Here is a 23864-nt window from a genome sequence, read left to right as displayed (position 1 = left end):
AATTCAAAGAGATCAGCATGCCCTAAGTGATGGGAATAAAGGTGTATGCCACCACACCTGGCCTGATATCTAGGTTTTAAATTCAGTAGTCAAAAGTTATCTATTTTGCTCATCAACTTTTGTGGGGACTAAATTGAGGGACATTGCCATTCTACCACATAGGCACATGTCATCTCTTAGTTTTTTTTTGACACAAGTTTTCACTATGTTGTCCAGGCTAGCCTTGAACTGAGATCCTTTTGCTTGAGCTTCCAAATACTAGGATTGCTATGCACACTTAGCAGTATCTCTTTAGCATTAAGGTGCAATGCAGGACCTGGCATGATGGTGCAGGCCCTTAGTCCTAGCACTGAGGCAGAGGCAGGCAGATGTTTGTGATTTTATGGCCAGTCTGGTCTACATACAGAGTTCCAGGTCAGCCAGAGCCATACGGTGACACCCTGTCTCAAAAAGCAAAACATACCTTCCCCCTAAAATTTCGCCAAACTAAGTCCAAATTCAGTTTAATTTAAGGAGAGGAGTAAGAAGTGAATTTAGCATAAATTGCACATGTAGCATACAAAAATCTGACAGGGTGCTCTTGGATTGGATTATTGGATAGGAAGGAAAAAAGAAGACAGACCCTAAGTGCTTCTCGGTGCCTGTGAGTCCTGAGCTCGGAGTCCCAGCCATTGCACTTGTGAGGAAGCGTTCTAGTGTTGAGCTGCTCGCCTATCCTCAGCACTGTATATAGAAATTGAGCTCTCATTCAACTCCCCTCCCATCTTTGTTGCTTTTCTAACTCGAATTTTGCTTACTTAGTGTGTGTTGTTTGTGCCATTTGAACAGTACTAGAGAAAAACTATTCCAGGCAAGTTGGCTCACACCTTTAATCCTAAAATTGGGGATCTTTATAACTTTGAGATTAGCTTGATTAACATAGCAAGTTCCAGGTCAGCCAAGGCTATGCAGATACAAGGCTATACTGTCTGAAAACCAAAACCAAAAACCACCACCATCACCAACAACAAAATTATTGGTGCAGATTGTGTTTAACACCTCCAATTAACTAACAAAGAATATTGCTTTCCAAAGGTTTCTAATATGCAGAATCTACTGAGAGATTATTGGGTTTTATGTTAAGTTTCAAATTTGACATTGTTTTAACATTAAGAGTGTAATGCAGAGTTCAAGGCCAGCCTCAGGACAGGCTCCAAAGCTACACAGAGAAACTCTGTCTCAAAAACCACACACACACACACACACACACACACACACACAAATTAGTGTAATATTTTTTGTTGTTGTTTTTTTTTTTTTTTTGGCAAGTTGAAAATATAGTTACACAATGTTTCACACACAAAAAAAAAAAAAACAAAGAAAAACTAAGAGATGGTGGGAATGGAAATCTGTTTTCAGCTGAATCTTAAGAACAGTGACCTTCAGGGGAACAGGAGGCTATGCAGATGTTGGAACCAAGGTAGAGAAGATCCGCTTGCCTGGCTTGTAGCCGGGTGTGGCCCATGTCGGGAGGTGAATTTGCCTGTGGGTTACAAACAGAAGCAAGAGCATTATGGATCCATTTCTGAGTTGAGCTATCAGATTTTGCCTTTTAAATCACAGGTCTGGTTATGAAGTCCAGGCATCCTCCTGCCTCAGCCTCCTGAGTACTTGGATAGCAAGTGTCTGCTGCCATGCTGGCCATCTTAACTATTTTTAATTACACAGCTCTGTGGCAGTAAATGCCGACATGATTCTGTGTGTTTCTCCTACCTGTCTCTTCATGTAACACAGTGCAACACTGAATTCCTACACTAATTCCTCACCTCTGCTCCGCCTCTGACCACCATATTTTCTACTTCTCATTTATATGACTTTTGGTTACTCTGAGTACCTCATATAAGGGTACCTCATAAGTATTATGTCTTTGTGTGACTAGCTTATTTTACTAATACGATGTCCTCAAGATTCATCTGTGCTGTACTCTATCAAAAATATCCTCCTTTTAAAGGCTGTCCAATATTTTGGCTTTGCAGACTTTCATACCAAGTTTTTTTCTACTTATTGTATATAATTGCCCCCTCACTGTCCTATATATAGCACAGCTGGGAACTTTGTGTGTATGATTATATGTGATTCTTTTCATGATAGAAAATTTGAAATTTGTTCTTAATTTGCAGCTTTTTTCAAGGAACAAACCTCCAAAGGGCCTGTATGTTTATGGAGATGTCGGTAAGTGTTGAATGAGGCCTGGGGGGCCGGCCAGGAGCTTCTTGTTAGTCCCAAACCAGGGAGATCTGCATAAGGGGTGTGAAGTGGGAGGGAGGGACAGTGACCTGAGCTTTCACCATTGCTTCTCCTAGGCAGAATCAGATACCATGTGAGAGTGTAAATGCTTTGTTTTACATGAAGTGAAGCCAGATGACCTGCAGGAAGTTGTCTGTGACTAACTGCATAGCCAGATCTCATCACCGTGCTCGTCATGCAGCTTGCTTCCTATTAAAATTAAGCTTATGCTTTTTGGGTTTTTAATTTCTGGATTTCTTTTATTGTTTTTAAACATTTTTTTATTTGAAATACAAACAAGATTGAATTACATGACAACCCCAGTTCCCTTCTCCCTCCCTTCCTCCCCTACCACCCCTCCTCCAACTAAAACCCTACCTATCACATACCCTTTCTTCTAGTCTACACCTGACTCAACCTTTCTGCTCCCTCATGACCTCTGCATCCTTCCTCTTCTTCCCTTCTCATTCTCATAGCTTCCTCCCCCTTTTCCCATGCTCCCAATTTGCTCAGGGGATCCTGACCCTGTCCCCTTCTCCAGGGGACAAAGTTTGTCTCTTTTAGGGTTCTCCTTGTTTACTAGTTTCTCTGGCAGTGTGGATTGTAGGCTGGTAATCCTTTACTCTATGTCTAAAATCCACATATGAGTGAGTACATATCATGTTTGTCTTTTTGTGATTGGGTTACCTCGCTCAGAATGGTTTCTTCTAGTTCCATCCATTTTCCTGCGAATTTCAAGATTCCATTGTTTTTTTCTGTTGAGTAGTACTCCATTGTGTAAATGTACCACATTTTCTCTATCCATTCTTCAATTGAGAGGCATCTGGACTGCTTCCAGTTTCTGGCTATTACAAATAGTGCTGCTATGAACATTGTTGAACAGATATCTTTGTTGTATGAATGTACTTCTTTTGGGTATATGCCTAAGAGTGGAATTGCTGGATCTTGTGGTAGACTCATTCCCATTTTCTTGAGGAGTCGCCATACTGATTTCCAAAGTGGCTGTACAAGTTGGCACTCCCACCAGCAGTGGAGAAGTGTTCCCCTTTCTCCACATCCTCTCCAGCATAAACTGTCATTGGTGTTTTTGATTTTAGCCATTCTGACAGGAGTAAGATGGTATCTCAGAGTTGTTTTGACTTGCATTTCCCTGATGGCTAAGGATGTTGAACACTTTCTTATGTGTCTTTCAGCCATTTTAGATTCCTCTATTGAGAATTGTCTATTTAGTTCTGTACCCCACTTTTTAATTGGATTGTTTGGTGTTTTGGAGACTAGCTTCTTGAGTTCTTTGTATATTTTGGAGATCAGCCCTCTGTCAGATGTGGGGTTGGTGAATATCTTTTCCCAGTCTGTGGGCTGCTGTTTTGTCTTGCTGAATATGTCTTTTGCCTTACAAAAGCTTTTCTTAGTTTCAGGAGATCCCATTTATCAATTGTTGATCTCAGTGTCTGTGCTACTGGTGTTATGTTCAGGAAGCGGTCTCCTGTACCAATTAATTCAAGGGTATTTCCTACTTTATCTTCTAATAGGTTAAGTGAGGCTGGGTTTATGTTGAGGTCTTTGATCCATTTTTTACTTAAGTTTTGTTGGCAAAGATTTCTATTCATAATCTAAGCCCCAAGTGACCTGGTTATCATTGTTATCATCCCACCCTCACCCCCCAAACAGGGTCTTACTAAGCTCCTTGTGCGAGTCTCGGTTTTGTGGTCAAGCGCTCCTCCTGCCTCAGCACCACCCTGCCCTGCAGTCTCTTTAAATCGGTTAGTAGATGGGGTTGGGGCATCGCGGTGGTGCTTCCTTCATCTCCTGGTTTCATCCATGGGGCAGACTTGCCTTTCCCTTAGCTGCTAGGCTGGTTGCGAGCTTTGAGGTGATGTTCCTTTTCACTTACAGCAGGCGCGCCATGGTGTTTTGCGCATGCGCCCCGGGCACGGCTCTCAGCCCCCAGCGCCCCGGGCACTGTTCTCAGTCCTCTGTGCCCCGGGCACAGCTCTCAGTCCTCTGCGCCCCGGGCACAGCTCTCAGCCCCCAGCGTCCCGGGCACAGCTCTCAGCCCCCAGCGTCCCGGGCACAGCTCTCAGTCCTCTGCGTCCCGGGCACTGCTCTCAGGTCCCAGCGTCCTGGGTCAGCCTTACTCTGTCTAGCTCTTGTTCTTTTGGAGAGTATTGTACTTCCCACACCCTCACTTTCATGTTCAGTCATTGCAAAAATCTGTCGTTTGTTGTTCCTGTTATCTTAGCCACTTAACCATAAATGGAGATGGTTAGTCGAGACTTCTGCAAAAGGGCTTGAAAAACAAGACTGGTGAAGCTTGATCCCATAGTCTAACTAATTGAATGGAGATACAGTATGAATAATGCATCTGAATTCTTGAAAAACACTAGCCACGAATGAGATGCAGACCTGCGACCCCAACATCAGGAGAAGTATGAGCTTGAGGCTAGCCTGGGCTATGTTGTAAGGCCTTGTCTCAAATAAAACAAAACAAAACAATGAGGAGGAAGAGAATGGGAGAGAGAGAAGGAGGGAGGGAGAGAGGGAATAATCTGGGATGTTCGGTGTAGGCTGGGTACATGTTGTTGGTTGAAATACCTTTATACAGGGCTGGAGAGATGGTTCAGCAGTTGAGGGCACTGGCTGCTCTTCCAGAGGACCTGGGTTCAATTCCCAGCACTCACATGTCAGCTCACAAGTGTCTGTAACTACAGTTCCTGGGGATCTGATATCTTCATATCAATGCACATAAAATAAAGCTAAATAAATTATTAAAAAATACCTTTATAGTACAGAGAGGAAGAGACACAACCCTGAACTAGGAAGTGAGATAACTTTTGGTGGCTAGAATCAGTTTAGAATATGCAGAAAGGGGGTAATAAGAAGTCAAGTTCCCATTTTGGGAGCTCTCGATAGAATAGCCTCAGAATGCCACCCTAAACTCTTACTCTTTACCATCCCATTTTGGACTTGAGAAATGATTGTTAAACCTAGCAGGGTTTCCTGGGAAGGAGGGTACTCGCTTCCTAGCACCCATTGCCACCCCTCATTTCTCTGTGGTGCCCGCCATGTTGTGCTCTTTATTCATAGATGGGTTAAGATGAAGGACTTGGGTGAACCCTATATCCTGGAACCGTCACAGGGTTGGTATTTAAGTTGGTGAATTAACATTATAGTTCAACCTTAAGAAAACGATCTTCATCAGTAGTGCTCAGCTCACCACATTCAGAGGCTGAAAGCTTTATGGTAATATTTTTGCCTTCACTCTTGGCATATAGCTGGTCCTGTCACAGCTCTTGACCAGAAGACCACTGTCAAAGCAAAAATGCGGTTCTCATCTCAGAGACAGTAAGAAATGGTTTATTCTGGAGCTAAGTGATCAGCCAGATTCAGGTTCCCCAAACACCACACTCTACCATGGAAATTCTTACGTCAGATTCTAGCAGTCACAGAACAAAGGAAGCAGCAAATCAAATACACTGGTGGGTCCACAAGTCATAGCCAAGCAAGACAACTGCTGTAGGTATGAGATAATAGCTGATAGCATTCTTAGGTTTTGGGCTAGTGGTCTGTTAATACGTTTAAAGTCTGGACAGTCACAAGGATGCTGGGTCGACACAGGTGTGGGCAATAGAAGGCTTTCAAAGGGCCTAAAACAGCTGAGAGAATTTGGCTCTGGTGTGAAACATTTTAACTCTCCTTAATCTTGAAGCTTAGTCTTGTAGAATCTTTAGCACAGGTGAAACTTTTTCCTCCTTCCCACGTTCCCTTTCTTCTTTCCCCCTTTTTTGGGGGGCTGGGGGAGCTTCAGTCTTTACTGCAGTGGTGCCAGCAGGGTTAATGATTTATCTAGACCATTAGAAGAGAATGGAAGTGAGTCCTTACTGTCCCTACCTGCAGCACCTGTCCTGTCCTTAACTGTCCCTACCTGCAGCAGTCTGTCCTGTCCTGTCCTGTCCTGACCTGTCCTGTCCTTATACTCCCTACCCGCAGCAGCCTGGCCAGCCCTATGCTCACACCAAGCTCTCGAAGTTGGTAGGGGTTAGAGCACAGTTGTGGGGTCCTGGGGGTGGTGGGGAGGACCCCACTTCTTCCTTTGCCAGCAGGGGAGAACTGGGAGAAGAAACTTCCAGGGGTGTTCTCTAAGTTATTTTTGACTCCTAACTCGGGGCTTGGCTGTCAGATCTCAAACAGATTTTTCAAGTTAATCCCTGGCACTTCTCTGCTCTTGAGAAAACACTAGGTTTAATTTATGATTCTTCGAGACTAAAGCAACATTGTGAACTTGGTAGATTTGGGGTCCTGCACCTTCCAATTTCCCCCAAGGTCCTCTGACCTAGTTTTCTTCACCAGTGGACAGATGCTTCCCTGTGCCAGGCAGTGTGTTGCTTTGGAGAGGTACTGAATAGACAGATCAGCCATTATCAACCTCTCCCCATTTTCTTCAGCCTTCAAATCCTTGGAGCACCGTTCTCCCTTGTGCCAAGAGTCTGACTATTCTAGGCCGCTCACAGAAAGGGAAATATCCAGTATCAGGCCTTTCATGTCTGGCTTATTTTACTTAGCAAAATATCTTCAAGATTCATCTATATTGTTCCACACATCAGAATTTCTCCCTAGATTCTTTGTTTTCATGCTCCTCCCATCTTTAAACCATCAGTATAGTTTAAAATAAACTTTATAAGTTATTAGTTTGAAGTGAGTTAATTTGAAGACTGATTCATGAATAAACTAAAAATACTTTTGCAGGGGCAAACAAATCCAATCACCCAAGAATTTTCTTCCTTTTAAAGGCTGAATAATATTCCATCACATGTATATATCACAAGTTGTTATCTATCTATCTATCTATCTATCTATCTATCTATCTATCTATCTGTCAGTGGGTGTTTTGAGTCATTCTGTCTTCAGTTGTTATGAATAGAGCTACTATGAACATTAATGCATAGATCTTTGTTTGCATTCCCACTTTCAGTTATTTTATATTCCCCAAAGTGGGGTTGCTACATGATGGTTGTATTGTGTTTAATTTGGGGGCCTGCCATTCTATTGCCAAGCAGTAAAGTGTGCCAATGTCATGAACATTGTCATGTTCATGCAAGCAGAACACAGGAGTTCAGTCTTTATTTTCCTGTTTTGGTTTTTGAGATGGGGCCTTATTTAATCTGAGCTGGCCCCAAACTCAGTGTGTAAGTAGCTGAGACTGGGGACTGGCCTCAGGGTTCTGGGATTGTAGGTGTGTGTGCAACAATGCCTCATGGTTAGGGACCACTATGCTCTGGGACCTCCCAAAGATCCCTTAAAATACATGTCTGGATCCAAGAATGGAGATGGCATTGAAATCAGAGACTCGGATATCTCCCAGAAAAATGCCCTTAGGGCACCTCACATAAGTGACAGGCTGTGTGCTTTTTCCAGCCATTGCCTTGTTTTCCTCTCTGTATTGTTTAGCTGAGATAGGGTTTAGTTGATTTAGCTTTGGTTTATTGATTTCTTGATTTTATTATTTCCTTTCTTACATTTACTTTGTTTCATTTGCTGCCTTTTCTGACTTTGTAGAATAGGCTAAGTTCCTATAGATTTTAAAATGTTGCTTTTTAATATAAGCCTTTGAAGTTATCAAACTACCTCCAAGAGTTGCTTTGGCAGTCCTCATCACATGTTCATATGTCTTTGACTTTTCATTTTGTTTGAAGCAGGACAGAAAGACAGAAAGTAATGAGGGGGTGGGAAGGGAGAGGAACCCTTCACCCTGGAGTCTGACCGAGGCCTCTGCCAGTCGAGGATCAAGAGTTCCAACACAATTAACACTTGCTATGCAGACTGCCTGCATAAAGACATTCCTTGCAATATAAAGACACTTTATATAAGAATGCTAAGGTAGCATTTTTTAAAGGTTTTATTTATTTATTATGTATACAACATTCTGCTTCCATGTATATCTGCACACCAGACGAGGGCACCAGATCTCATAATGGATGGTTGAGAGCCACCATGTGGTTGCTGACCTCTGGAAGAGCAGTCAGAGCTCTTAACCTCTGAGCCATCTTTCCAGCCCCTAAGGTAGCATTTTAAGGCCTGGACAGACATATCCTTAAGTGTGGGCCTACCCCTGGCTGCGTATTTTCTCCTATTAATTTTAGTTTACAGTTAACTTCCTCTGCAGTTCCTGAGATCTGAAGTGTTGCTTTGTCTGCTGTAGTCCTGTTGACTCTGTGATCTAATTTAAGGTCCATAGGTACCTTTAAAGACAACTCCAAACTCCAACAAGGCTTTTACATGGCTGTTATAAAGACAGTGAAATACAACTCTCCTCTGGGGAGCCTGTCCCGTGCTCTCAGGCCTGTCTCCTGGAGTGCTAGAGCACCTCTCTCTTTCTTTTAATCCTTGTGTTTATAATGTCTTAGTAAGATGCAGTTCTGCTTCATCCTGGCTCATCCTGAAAGCCCTTTCTGTGGAAAGTCAAGGATCCTGCTTTACCTAAGTGGAGGTCTCTAGAAAGAGCTCAGGCTGCCGTGGGAGGTTGTGTGGGGCTTCAAGGGTTTCTTACCTACATGCTGATAAATTTCTAAATATCTGATGGATTCCTAGTTGATTTTATTGTAGTCCCCAAAAATGGCTTGTCTGACTCAATTCCTTTCCTTTCATATTTCAGAAGAACAACTATGATTTAGGGTTGAATGTCATGGAATAGAATATTTGTTTAACCATGTAAAGATGTGTTGCTGTTTGACCTAGCTTGCCTAAGGCACCCGATTGGTCTAATAAAAAGCTGAATGACCAACAGCTAAACAGAAGGAAAATAGGCAGGGCTGGTGGGCAGAGAGAAAAGGGGAGTTGGCCAGCCAGCCAGGGGCCTGACAGACAGACAGGAGGAAGAAGGGAAGCAGGATGAGGTACACAGATGAGGTAAATGAGCAGGGCAGGGAAGCATATAGATTAATAGAAATGTGTTAAGTTAAATAAAGAAAAGCAAGCTAGATCCAAGTCTAAGTTAAGGCCCAGCATTCATAATTACTAATAAGTCTCCGTCCCTGCCATGATTTGGGGCCTGGTGCTCCACAAAAGCCTGCTACAGACTATTTCAGGTGATGTGAAAACACTAACCACTTGTTCCTGTGCGTAATGTTCTGCACTTCAGTTTTGTAAAATGTTATGGAAATCTGTATTCTCATTGCTTTTCTTTTTATTTTGTCTTTTTCCAAGAAAGCAATGTTGACAACTCCTACATTTATTGTGGATTAGATTATTTCCCCTTTAGTTTCATTTAATACACATAGGCATATATGTATTGTTATTCTTCTGTCTTTTCTTCCTTTGATATAGACTGGACTCAGACTCACAGCTCTAGCCTCCTGTGGATGGGGATTCCAGATGTGGGCCACAGGGACTCCTGCCAGTCTACCTTTTTTGATGACTCAATTATCTTATTATGGCCTATCATTCTTTATCTTTAGCAATATTCCTGACTACTTGTCCAGTTTGTCTGATATTCATATGATTACTGTAGCTTTCTTAGGATGAGTACTTGTGGGACAGGTCTCAGTTTTACCTTTTTTGAGATTTAATTAATTAGTTAATTAACTTTACGTGTTTGGGTGTCCCACCTGCATGTATGTTAGTGCACCACTCGAATACCATCCCTAAGAAGACCAAAGAGGGTGTCAGGGCCCTTGGAACAGATGGTGGTGAACCACCATGTGATGCTGAGAACTGAACCAGGGTCCTCTGGAAAACAGCCAGTGCTCTTTACCTCTGGGCCATCTCTAAAGCCCTCAGTTTTTACTTTTATCATGTGTGTTTGGGTATCATGAAGAGAGTCTGTAGTAGTTTTTGTTCATTTATCTCAGCCTTTTCACTGGATTATGTGGTCCAGTTGGTTTGATCAGTACTTAGGGCTGACACCTACCATCTCGCGTTTGTATTCTGTTTCCCCTGGGTCTTTGTTAGCTACCACACCACCCTGCCTTTCGTTGCTCTTGTTCTAAGATGGGATTTCATATAGCTCAGGCTGGCCTCTAACTCTTTATGTAGCCTAAACTGGCCTTGAACTCCTAATCCTTCTGCCTCAACCTCTTAAGGGCTAGGATTACAGGCCTGTGTTACTATACGCATCTCATTCTTTGTTGTTGTTTTTAATGTAAAAATTACCTTATTACTTAATAATCTGTTTTAGTTTGTATGTACATGTGCATATGCCACATGTGTATGTAGAGGTCAGAGAACAACTTAGGGGATTTTGTTATCTCCTTCCATAGTGAGGGACCAAGGTGGGGTGGGAGGGGGAGGGGAGGGGGAGGGGTTAAACACTGGTTGCCAGGCGTGGTAAGTGTCCTAACCTGCTGGCCGGCCTATCTGCCCTGTTCTTAGTTTCTAAAGACCATTTTGTATATTCACATTATTCATATGATTAGTATTTTTTGTATCTTTGGTATTTATATTTTATTCATTCCATCTTGTGATTATGTAAAACATTTTTCTTCTATTACAGTCTTCCTACATGCTCTTGAAGCACATGTCACTAAGCTTACCACGGTGTTAAGTACGGCCATGTACTAGTAATTTTCTATTTTTCTCATCTACCTCAGAATAACATGTGTGCTCTTATTGGCTATAACTCACTTTAGCAATTTGTTTTACATCTTCTTGAGGCAGTGTCTTGCTGTAATCCATGGTGGCCTTGCACGATGAGGAACTCATACTGATGCCAGGGTTTTTAGTACTGTTCCTGTTGTATCCCGAGTACCTGCATGATGCAGTCAGTAGCATCTTATCATGTGTACATACAGCAAATCTATCAATTAAGTGAATTAGGATACTTAGCATATTTAAGTAAGATCTTGAAAGTTACATGGTTAAAATTTATGTAACCTAATATTTTCTTTTCGGTTTTTTTGTTTGTTTGTTTTGTTGTGTTTTGAGTCATGTAACTCGGGCTAGCTTCCAGCTCACGTGCATGGCCTTGCTCCATTTTAAGACCATTTGACAGAGAGTTCACACAAATATCAAGTTCAAGTATATGTTCTTCACATTTTTGGTTGGGGTAATTCAAGAGCTTTGCTGGGTCAATGTTAGATGAGTAGAATTTAAAAGTTTACTGCTTTACTTTTTTTGGTAAATGTAATGATTGAGAATCTGCTGTAGCTTGTTCTAGCCAGAAGTACCGTACTAAAGATTTTGCAGTCACTTTTCAATTTAAATGAGCCTTTTCATGAAAAGTCTGACTGGGAATTGCATTTCCACATACAAAAAAGACCTGGCATTGAGATGGCATGGGCTTGGGGGCTGGAGAGGTGGCTCAGGGGTTAAGAGTACTTGTTGCTCTAGCAAAGGACCTGGGTTCAGTTCCCAGCATCCACCAGGTGGCTCACAATCATCAGTGACTCTAGTTACAGGAGAAATTTGATGCCCTCTTTTAACCTCCAAGGGAACTGCATGCATGTGGCTTACAGACACATGCAAGCAAAACAACCACACACATAACATTTTTTAAAAAAGAAAGATCATGGGCTTAATGCCTCCCAGAGTGGAGAAAAGCCCAAAGATGAAGTCTGTGTCTTCCTATTTGCTAAGCTGCCTTCTAATTTTAGTAATTGCATCTTCTGATTTGATGTGTGTGTGTGTGTGTGTGTGTGTGTGAGAGAGAGAGAGAGAGACAGAGAGAGACAGAGAGAGAGAGACAGAGAGACAGAGAGACAGAGTGACAGAGATAGAGACAGAGACAGAGACAGAGACAGAGACAGAGACAGAGAGGTGGGGGGATTGGTGACAGGACCCTTAAGTGCAGATTTGGCTTGCTGATGGCTGCTGGGGCTGCGGTATGGACAAAGCATGGGTACCGCTATGGTCCCGGGGTGCTAGGTTCCTGGGTGCTAGGTTTTCTGCCAGAGAGTAACTTTTTGTGCTTGCCTGTGCTCAGGTGACTGACATTAAGCTGCAAGTGCAATTCTAGTGAGTAACGTTTTCAAGTGTTGAAAACTAGATAATGTAATTCTAAAAATCTGTTAGCAGAGTTTCTGAAGTAGGGCTTGTTTTGAAAAACATGCTCTCAGCTTTAAACAGGACAAAGTATTGTAGTTGACCATTTTCCTCTGCATTTATTGCTTAACTTTTCACCTCCTTAAAAAATTATTTGTGTCTATTATTATCGTGTGTGCCTATAGTATATGTGTATGCAGGGGTGGGGTGGGGTGGGAGGGTGAGACTACATGCCAGTCAGCAGGCTTGCATGGCTCGTGTTTCACCCGCTGAGCCAGCCTGCCAGCCAGCCGCCTTCTCTCAATATTCTTACCTTTAATTTCTGATTTTTCCATAGTTCCTAACAGATAGTAAATTAATTTATTTTGGTGTCTTTTAGAAGAAAAGACAAAAGAACAGCCTAGAAACCATGCCAGGTTATGAGCATACCTCTCCATGGTGACTAAAAGCAGGATCATGAGGAAACAGGAACCATCAATCTTTTAAAGCCGGTTCAGAGGAAACATAAGTACCTTCCCCGACCTAGTGGAGCAGCAGCCTCTAGCTTCCCAGTGAAGCTCACAGTCTCATTATCTCAAAGCTAATGAACAGTCATTAGTGTAATCAGCACATGCCATTTAATGGTATTCTTAAATTTTTTATTTTTATTTTTCAGGTACAGGGAAAACAATGGTGATGGATATGTTTTATACCTATGTGGAAATGAAGAGGAAAAAACGGGTCCATTTCCATGGCTTCATGCTAGATGTGCACAGAAGTAAGTTAGTGACCCCAAGCAGCCATCCAGTGGTTTTTCTACAAAATAGTTCTAGCTACAAAATAATTGTCCTTTTCGATGATTGACCATATGTGCTGGGGAAAAAATTAGGCTTTTGCTTGAAGTAAGAATTTCTTTGGTATCATTTGCTTTGTGGTATATGGAAAACAGGATTGTTGTTGTTGTCTTTCAAGACCGGGTTTCTCTGTAGCTTTGGAGCCTGTCCTGGAACTCGGAGTTCTGCCTGCCTCTGCCTCCCGAGTGCTGGGATTAAAGGTGTGTGCTACCACACCAGGTTTCTCCATCTTGCCTATCTCTTTGTGTCCATAGATTATTCATTTTTTGCATGGTTTGCCTATCATCTGTACCTCCCTGTTGTTCTTTTGCTTAAATTACAGTCATGATGGAACATGAATCAAGAGATTCATTAACCATGGGGTTTATTAAAGTGGGGGGAGAGTGAGAGGAGAGACGAAGAGGGAGACAAAGTGGAGGGGACATGAAGGGCTAGAGGAGGGAAAAAGACAAGTGAAAATGAGCAGAGGCCGCACTCCCAACTATGGATCACTGGTAGAATGTAGGATGCCAATAAGTGGGCACATGGTTTGATATAGGGGGCCCAGAGAGGTAGAGAAGATACAAAGCCCATAATCTCCAGCGTCCCTGAGACTGAGGGAGGATCGGATGCAAAAACTGACTGATTTTGTGGTCGGTTGAGCACAAATCGGGCTAGGGCTCCCAGAAACCGACATGTAGTCACCCAGTACTGGAATTTTCAACCAGGACAAAAAGGCAACAGACCACAGTCACAGTCTCATACGAGTCTTGACTCATGGAAGCATGGGCAGAGGTAGAAAGGAAGGGGCGGGCTTACCAGACATGGCAGCAGTGAATGGAAGAATCCAGAGATCCTTAGTCGGAAAAGTGACCAAGTTGAAGGTTACAGGGTCCTGGCACATCTCAGACTGCCACACACAGGAGCAAAAGCCAGGAAAACCCGCCGAGTCACGTGCACCAAAATGTTCTTTTGTTTAAATTTCAGGAAGGACACTCCCTAGAGTAGGAACATCGTTTTTCCCCCAGTACATTCAGTGTTTTGTGTAAATACAGTGAATAAGCAGGGATGGGTTGAATGTTTTGGGTTGGAGACAAGAAAACGTTCTCATTAGATATGCTAGACAAGATACATCCTTCACAGGCGGATTTCCTGACTCTACACTCATCACTTAAACCCAGGACCAATTCCAGTCTACTGATGTGTCTGCCTATCACTGTCATCCATAAAGTAATTGAGCCATGAGACAGAATGATCTTGAATTGCCCTTACAGTTCTAAGTCTATAATTTTTGAGTAACTTGTTTTGAAGTAGAGAATATGCAATGCCTTTCAGTAACCAAATTGTGATTAAACACTATTGCACATGGAGTTTAAATTTAGTTCTTATGTCCAAGTTAAGTTTCAGAGATTAAAAATATGTTCTACTTCCTTAAAATGTTCTATTAATATACTATTTTGTCTGTTTCATTTCATGTATCTAAGGAATACATCGCCTTAAACAGAGCTTGCCAAAAAGGAAGGCAGGGTTCATGACTAAGTCATATGACCCAATAGCTCCCATAGCCGAGGAGATCAGCCAAGAAGCTTCTCTCCTGTGTTTTGACGAATTTCAGGTAAAGTTTTCTTTCTTGTTAGATTTAGATTTTTTTATTATTTTAAATTGTGTGTGTGCACGAATGGGGTTGTATATGTGAGGATGGATGCTCAGCAAGACCAGAGGCACTGGGTCCCCTGGAATTGTATTTACAGGTGGCTGTGTGCTGCCTGACTTGGGTTCAGGGAATGGGACTCAGTGTTCCGCAAGAGCACTAGTCACTCTGAACCTCCGAGCTGTCTCTCCAGCCCCAAGGGGGAAGTTTTTCATAACTACAGATAGCATATTGTGAAGTGTGGATGGTTTTTTGCTCCTGGTATTTTCATTGTTTTATGAATTGATTTCTACTTGTTTTATGAATTGATTTCTGTTACTACTTCACTTTTACTTATTTAGAGTTTCACAAGGCATGGCCTATTCAGGATAAATTGGCTCCTGCTTCTGTGTGGCCCCTGAGAAAAGATTTTTGTGTTGCAGTGCTTTAGGATCTGTTTTACTATTCATTCTTCTTTAAGTGTGTGTCTGTATGCATCTGTGTGCATGTGCAGATGGGTGCTCCTGGGGGCCAGAAGAGGGCGACAGAGCACCTGGAGTTGTAGTTCTAGGTGGTTGTAGTGCTGGGAACTGAGTCCTTTGCAAGATCAACAAAAGCTCTTAGCCACTCAGCCATCCTACCAGCCCTGGGTTCATGTTTTAAGTGGTAGCAAGAAGGAGGAGGAGGAGGTGGAGGAGGAAGAAGAAAAAAGAAAAGGAAGGAAGGAAGGAAGGAAGGAAGGAAGGAAGGAAGGAAGGAAGGAAGGAAGGACAAACAGAGTCTATGTGGCATGGAAAGCCTGAAATACTTTTTGTAAGAGGAGTTTGCTGACTTATAAGTTACAGTAAATGTCATGTGTTTCCCTTGTTCTATACCAGGTATTATTCAATTGTAAAATAGTGTGCCTACATGAGTTTATGTGCACATGTGTATGCAGATGGTCACCAAGGCCAGAGGGTGCCAGATCCTCTGAAACTGGAGTTACAGGCAGTTGTGAGTGGCTCAATATGAGTGATGAGAAATGAACTTGGGCCCTCTGCAATAAAGTTGAGCACTCTTAACCACTGAGCCATCTCTTCAGCCCCCTAAATCTTAATCTTATATATTTCTTTATATTTTTTGGTGTATGAGCAGTTTGTCTGCTTGTATGTCTATGCACCATGTGTGTGCATTGCCCACAGAGGCCCAAAGGGGGTATCATATCACCTGGAACTGAAGTTATAGACAGATGGGAGCTGCCATGTGGGTGCTGAGAATCAAACTGATTGCTCTTGAAGAGCAGTCAGTGCTCCCAACTACTGAGCCATCTCTCCAGCCCTCTATTTGTTTTTATATCAACACAGATAGATTTCAGTTGTTTTGATTGACGAAGGGAGGATCCCATGAAAGTGTATGTCCTAGGGTTCCCCCAGACCATAACGTTCTACTAATAATGAACTCCTAAGGAGCCTGGTTGAGTATTCTCCATGAAGTTCATATTTGAGAAGGCTGACTAATGGGGAGAAGGAATCAAGAACAAATGTCTACATTGCTAATGCTTAAACAGACCCAGCTTATCAGAGACATAAGCAGCAAAGAGTGTTTCCTTGTACATGTTGAGTGTCTTAGTTACTTTTCCGTTGCTGTGAAGAGAGACCATGAGCAGGGCCTTGATTACAGTTTGAGAGGATTAACCCATGATCACCATGGTGAGGAGCATGGCAGCAACAGACATGGTGTTGGAGCAGTAGCTGAGAGCTTACATGTTGACACAACCTAGGGCTTTAATCCTCAAAGCCCACTAAGGATAACTTCCTCCAGTGAGGAACATCCTCTAAGAGCCTCTCTCACTCAGTGGGTGGTTTGAATGAGAATTTCTCCATAGGCTCAGATATTTGAATACTTTGTCCCCAGTTGGTAGAACATTTTAGGTATTTTGCCTGCATGTACCATATGCATGCTTGTGCCCTCAGAGGCAGAAGAGGGTGTCAGATCCCTGGGACTGGAGTGAAAGATCACTGCAAGCTGCCATGTGTGTGCTAGGAATCGAGCTCATGTTCTCTGGAAGAGCAGCCAATGCGCAAGTACTGAGCCATCTCTCTAGCCTTCATTTTTTTTTTTTTTTACATTTATTTTTATTTTAACTGTGTGAGTGTTTGCCCTTATGCATTTAAGTCCACTGCAGGTGTGCCTAGTGCTTTCAGAGAACACCATATCCCCTGAACTGCAGTTCAGATGGCTGTGAGCTGACATATGGGTGGTGGAAACCAAACCTGGTCCTCTGCAAGAGCAGCAAGTGCTTTTAGCTGCTCACCCATCTCTCCAGGCCCCTGTCCACAGCTTTAAATGCTCTTCTTCTTCTTCTTCTTCTTCTTCTTCTTCTTCTTCTTCTTCTTCTTCTTCTTCTTCTTCTTCTTCCTCCTCCTCCTCCTCTTCCTCCTCCTCCACCTCCTCCTCCTCCTCCTCCTCCTTCGCCTAGCTGAACTTAATTCTTCTTTTCTAATCTGCCTGCTCTGTTCTTTGCTCTCATTATAACCCTGACATCAAGCAACATTCATGGCACAGTGAATGCTGTGTTATGTTGAATTTCCCCACCGCCCGAACAATGAAAAGCCCTTTGCTTTTGACTTCAGCCTCACTTAAAACTCCCAGGACATGAGCAGATCATACCACATTCTTTGTCAGGGTATAACACAAATGGCCTCTAGCCGATTTCCAGATAGAGTTCTTTTTGTCTGAAACCTCATGAGCTGTCTTTACTGTCCATATTTTGGCATTCTGGTCTTCCAAACTCTTACCAGGATGGTTTTTGTTAAGCTTTGCCTACAGCATTCCCGCATAAAGATTACTCCTTTTGTGTTTAATAGCTTTGCCTCTCCAGCAAAGTCAGCATCTTAGAACCCGAAGACTGAAACCTCAGCCATGTTTCTCCTGTCAACACCCTGATCATTTTTAATTGTTAATAGATGAAAATGCTCTTATAATTTAAATTATATTATTTGTGCAGTAATATGCATTTTCTTCTTTGCTTTCTTACTAAGTTGGTCTTTCATGAACTGTTTGAGGTGTTGCTTATTTCTCTGTTGCACGGTTCCATTACATCTATTATGTAGACTCTTTGTCTTTTTCATTCATTTTGGAGCTAGAGATGGACCTATGGCCTCTTGCACACTGGATGAGTCATTTACCAGCGAGCTGCATCTCAGCTCCTTATGTATGCTCTAAGATGTTGGCTACTGTTTCCTGTTGGCTACAGGCTTTCTGCGTGCCTGTGTGTTTGTTTGGTTTTGGTTTGCTTTGCTTCAAGGCCTCTCTTTGTAGCCCTGGCTGTCTTGGAACTCACTTTGTAGACCAGGCTGGCCTCAAACTCATAACATCCATTTCTCTCTGTTGGGATTAAAGGTGTGCTCCATCATGTCTGGCCCCAATGTTTTGCTTTTCTATAAACAAAATATTTTGTATTTTTTTTTCTTTTTTACTCTTTGCCTTTGGGGCCCTGCCACCCAGCTTCCAAATAAATACGTAGAGATTTATTCTTACTTTTGAATGCCTGGCTTTAGCTTGGCTTATTTTTAGCCAGCTTTTCTTAAATTATCCTGTCTTGGGGCTTTTAACTTTCTCTATTCTATGTACCTTTCTTTCCTTCTTACTCCATAGCTGGGTGGCTGGCCCCTTCTTCTTTTCTAGCCCCCCACTTTCTCTTCTCACCTATCTCTTCTCCTTTTTATTCTCTCTGCCTGGCAGCCCCACCAGTTTCTCCTGCCTCACTATTGGCTGTTCAGCTCTTTATTAGACCAATCAGATGTTTTAGACAGGCAAAGTAACACAGCTTTACAGAGTTAAGCAAATGCAACATAAAAGAATGCAACACATCTTTGCACCATTAAACAAATATTCCACAGCATAAACAAATGTAACATATCTTAAGCTAATATTTCAGAACACTATTTTAATTTTGTACATGTGTGCACAAAAGTATGAGTGTTCTTCACCTCCAGAAGAAAGCAGGAATCCCCTGGAGCTGTTGTTGTAGGCAGCTATGAGCTGAATGACCTGAGTTCTGGGAACTAAGTAGGGTCCTCTGGAAGAGCAAGAATTGCTCTTGACAGCTAACCCTATGCCTTTTTTCTTTTTTAAACTTGCTTTTATTGAACTGTACATTTTAATGCCTTTGTTCTTAAACCCTGTACTGTGATATCTATCCTTCCATTTACAACCAAGATTCTATACAACAATGCATTGTTAATATGGAATTATAAGAACTTGTATACTATACATACATAATAACCCTAGTTAACATTTCTTGAGAATTTAACATATGTCTTATTAAAGTTTTACAACTAGGTATTGCTGCTACTTTCATTATATTGGAAAGTCCGAGAGGATATGTAACTCAGCTGTGCTTTAAATCCAGCATCCTGGCTCTGACTCATAGCAGCTATGCATGTATTTTCCTTAGTGCACAATGTCTTGTATTATGTGGTTAGCTTCCAGCTGTAGAGTAAAGTGGGGTTTGGGAGTTTTTAAACAGAACCTCAAAACCCAGAAGCCATTTGTAAGCCTGGTATAACACTTGCTGGCTTGATTAGAAATAGAAGCCATCTTTAAGCCTGGTATAATACTTGCTGGGTCAAACAGAAAAGAGTCTTTAGCTGCTTCATTCATTTTTTTTCTTAAAAAATTATTTTTAATTTTACAGACCAACCCCAGTTCCCCCTGCCTCCCCTTCTCCCCCGTTTCTTTCCCCCATCCTATCCCCTATCCATTCAGGGGGTTGGGGGGGTAAGTCCTTCCTTAGGGAGTCAACAAAGTCTGGCTTATCCAGTGGAGGCAGGACCAAGCCCCTCCCTGCTGCATCAAGGCTGAGCAAGGTATCCCAGCATAGGGAATGGGCTCCAAAAAACTAGTTCATGTAGGTGCTTCGTTCTTAGTGACAGTATGTCTGCAAATACCAGTTCACTTAAAACTGGATCATGGTATTATTGATGTTTCTGCAATTTATTATTGCCTCTAGGGTGGTGGTAATGAACATAATGCTTTTCTATAGGGAGATGAATGGGGATTATTGCTGCTTACAAGCAAGGACATTCGCTTTCTGTCTGTGCTCTTGAGTTGAAGGCGTTTTGAAGGTACTACCTTGGAAGCGTTTAGCTCACATTTTGCAGGGCACATTTTTTTTTTTTTTTTTTTTTGTCATCTTTAAGGAGCATGGCATCTCAGATACACTTCTTTTGGTCGATCGATGTGTCTGTATAGGGTTTTGTTTTTCTTTTTTTCTTAAATGTGTTTTAGTGGCTGAAATAAAAGAATACCTCATTCTTAACATTTTCTTTCCAGTCTTTATTGTATCTTCTTTGAGTATTTGTGTTACCTGCTAAACCACTTGTGATTCTGAAAACAGAATTCTGAGGGAAGACGTGTCTTACTAACATAGTATTTAAAAAGCATGTTGATAAGTAGCATGCTGTGTAAAATCTCCTCCATAAACCATCCATACCACTCACTCAACAGATACTGTTAGCCATTTTTATAAAGCAGGAGTGCTATTAAAAACTGCTAATAAAATGTAGGTGCTTGTTTTTGTGCTAATCCTAATTACTGATAATGCATGCTTATGTTTGTCACTCATTCCATGGCACTGTACCAATCAGTGGGTGGCTGAGACTCCAGCACTTACACATGTAAATGAATTACTTTTTTTTTCTTTTTTTATTTAAGTGAGTCACGATGGAAGGCAACTCTAGGTCATAAAGATCTCTTCTCTTTAATGCTAATGGAATGTCTCCACTGTCTGCTCGCAGACTACCCTTATTGGTAATCTGCAGCCTTGTCTTTTGTTCCTGGTGGTAATGAAATGCTGGGTGCCGAACACCCCAGCTCTCCAAGAATGTGGGGCCAATTGTCTTCTGTTCGCTTATACTGTAAAATTACTGTTCCCCAGCAAACCCTGACAAGTGCGGGGCCAAGATCAAAGAGTATACATTGACATCCAGCTGCACTGAGTGACTCCTGCTTTATTAATTAGTCATAGTGCCTCCAAGTTAATTTTCTCAGCTAGCACAAAAACATCCCATAATGCAAAAACAGCCAAGTGGAGCTCGACCACAAGCCTTGACTGTTTGTTCCCATCCATTTCTGGGTTAAGCTTTTGCAGCATATCAGCTGAATATTCCTCTCTGAACCTCGGGGCACGAAAGCTATTTTTCAATTTTCATTCCCAAAACTGTTATGTCAAAGAACTGCCTTCATTTTTAAATATCCGGTAACATTTCATTGATTTTCTTTTTAAAGGAAGTGTATAGAGAGGCTAGGACTGGCTTTAAAATCTAATTTAAAAGTGCAGTTGCTACTGAGTTTTGCAAGCTTGTTCTGTCCCCTCATCAGAAATGCCACTGGTGTTTAAGCATTTGAAAGGGGCTTCTCTATGAATGTTTTTGTGGAAGCAAAATTTGTCCGTGGTCCCGAACTCCAACTAAACGCCACCAGCACCGCTTCTCTTTTCTCTTCAGTGAATGCTTGAGGTTCTGGGAGCCTTTTTAATAGAAGGCATTTTCTATTATTTTCTCCTAGTTAATGTTTTTAAGTCATTGCTTGAGACAAAAAGACCCCCTCTCGGCTCCTCATGGTTTTGTTTTGTTCAGGTGGTAAGGTAACCTTCACTATCTCAGTAAGATCCTGGCCATAAAGAGAAAAGCAATTTAGACCCGTGCAACTCAGTTTGGCTGTGTTTTAATGGGTCGGTTGGTAATTTGGAGTTTCTTGATCAAATAGGAAGATTTCCAGGAGTTTCTGTACCCTTTAACAGTGGGAAAATAGGAATGGGATGAATTAGTAAGCACATGTAAGGCAAATTTTACTGAGATTCTTTGAAATGTGCAGGTAAAGAAGGTCAAAGCACTTTTGTACCAGGACATCCAAGAACCCTGTTGGCACTCCACAGCTGCAGTGGGCAGTGTGTCTTCAGCCAGCATTTAGGTTATGTGTAAAGTTTCCCTCTCTCGATTGCTGATTTCCTTGTGAACTGTAAAACCTCCTAAAGAAAAAGTTGCAATTAAGTGGACTTTTTGATTATGAATTCGAACAAGAAATAATTTTAGAAGAGATGAGTGGCTGTGTTCTCTGTTGCCTAGCGTGGTTTTGCCTGCACTGTGCCTTGTTTTAGCTGCATTTCTGGTTTTGTTAGAGGTCATTGTTTTAAGGCACCACTTGGGAGGGACAGATTTATTTTTATTTTATTTTTTTAACAGGAATATTTGTGTTTGTAAGGTTAGCAGAGGCTGGCGTGCTGGAAGTTACTGCGGAGCCTTTGGATTATTCATGGACAGTAATAGAAGGCACTTAAAAAGAACAATGAAATTGCTTATTTCTGTGATGGGCCATCTGTTGAATTGTTTTGTGCAACAATTGCACAATAGTATCTATGTCATATCATTCTATTTTCAACAGCAGCTGATTATGTCTCACTGGCTACTTGTCCTTATTTCTAAAGTCCCATGGCTATTAAAAGTCACCTTTCTGGGGACCTTTGCCAGAAAGGTATCAGGAACTGCAAATAGCCTGTATATGTTAGTGTTGTTGCTCCTGGTCCCCCACCTTTTTGCATGTGTTGGGGTGTGTAGAGGGTGGCAGTATAAGGAGAGAGTTGGTCATGTTCTAATTAATTGGATTTCCTAAATGTTCAGGATGGTTTTCTATGCTTTCCACTCGGAGTTGATAAATAAGGCAGCACAGAACCATTTGATAATTTGGGTAGAGATGGTTGATTTGTAGAAAGGAGGTGTGAGTCTAAGAGACTGTTCGATGGCCTTTCGTGCTTTTAATTATCTACTCTTTTCTTCATGGTGGTAATTAGAATTTTCCTCCTGGAATTTACTTGCATCTTAAAAAAAAAAAAGCCATTAGCAAATTTGTTAGAGCAGAAGTGAAATTAAAATAAAACGAATGTGTTGTTGTCTACAGGTCACTGACATCGCTGATGCCATGATTCTGAAACAGCTTTTTGAAAATCTGTTCAAAAATGGGGTCGTCGTTGTGGCAACATCCAACAGACCACCGGAAGGTAAAACAAACAATGTGTCTTCCCCATTCAATTAGATGGGGACTTAGAAGTTTTTAAAACCTCACATTTCTGGAGGAGTTTTCTTGTGTTTGTCAGTTTGATGACTTCACCTACCCTTGGTTTTATAACAGGCTTAATCTGAAAATTCAGTCTGAATTTGTATTTTAAAAAAATTTCTATTTTTAGCAAGCCCAGTTGCTCCTCATGTTGGATGTAGTCCCCCCAACAATAGACACATGATAGGTACCTATAAAAATGCAAGTATTCCTAGCTGCTTTTTATACCATAAAAGAAAACTCAATGAAATGAAAAACTCTTAATTAAATTTTAGAAAAAGATGAAGCTCACTTTCATGAGTAGTTTTTTTTTTTTTTTTTTTTTTTTTTACTACTTCACTTAATTTATCATTTCTAAAAAGGCACTTGTGGTTTATTAGGAAATTTTTAAAAATTAAAATACAAGTAGTAGTTAGACAAAAGTAACATATTTAAAATCCTTAAAATCCTTTTTTTTTTTTTTTTTTGAGCTCATCATGTGGTCAGTTAAAGATGAGGAATCCAAAATAATGTATAATGTTTCCCTGGGGTCTGCTCAGGCCTTGCTCAGAGGGGCCTGGACTTACCTCTCTGGTTGCATAGCCCAGCCCTCTTACCTCTGGTGCCTCCTTTCTCCATTTTGTCACACGGCATGGATGCCCTTCCATGTTTGACTTATTTATTGTGTTTTTGGTTCATTGTCCGCCCTCTTCCAGAATGACTCAGCTTTGCCAGGGAGGGCACATCTAAGTGTAGATGTGCTTTAGACACTTTCAGAGTGCTTGGCCCACAGATGGCCCTCAGTAAGAGGCCTCAGCATGAATGTGGAATGTGCATTTCTGCAAGGATCTCTGGCTGCAGTGGAGAACAGTCCATGTGGATGAGTTTTTGAGACTGGGAGTGAGGGCTGTTCTCAGCAGGGTGAGGGGAGTGAGGGCTGTTCTCAGCAGGGTGAGGGGAGTGAGGGCTGTTCTCAGCAGGGTGAGGGGAGTGAGGGCTGTTCTCAGCAGGGTGAGCAGGGTGAGAGGAGGTAGGTGATGGAGCAGTGGTAGGAAAAGGTCAGATGCTGTTTCCATTATAGGCAGAGTCAGCAGTGCTTGCGGATGGGA

General features: G+C 41.9%; 1 protein-coding gene across 2 annotated transcripts in view; it reads left to right on the top strand.

The window, feature by feature from the left end:
• The window catches only part of Afg1l (AFG1 like ATPase), a 141871-nt gene that overhangs the window by 35015 nt on the left and 82992 nt on the right, over positions 1-23864 (top strand). Inside the window, exons 3-6 of one of the 2 annotated variants that reach the window (XM_027402231.2) lie at positions 2160-2211; positions 12896-12997; positions 14537-14667; positions 22621-22720. In XM_027402231.2, coding sequence (XP_027258032.1) covers positions 2160-2211; positions 12896-12997; positions 14537-14667; positions 22621-22720 — 385 coding nt within the window. The remainder of the gene's footprint in view (positions 1-2159; positions 2212-12895; positions 12998-14536; positions 14668-22620; positions 22721-23864) is intronic. The other variant, XM_027402233.2, reaches the window with a different exon arrangement.

Source organism: Cricetulus griseus, chromosome 2, assembly GCF_003668045.3.
Source record: "Cricetulus griseus strain 17A/GY chromosome 2, alternate assembly CriGri-PICRH-1.0, whole genome shotgun sequence".
In the NCBI taxonomy this organism is placed as follows: Eukaryota; Metazoa; Chordata; class Mammalia; order Rodentia; family Cricetidae; genus Cricetulus; species Cricetulus griseus.
Note: the sequence above shows the minus strand (reverse complement) of the source record. Positions and strands in the feature narration are given on the sequence as shown.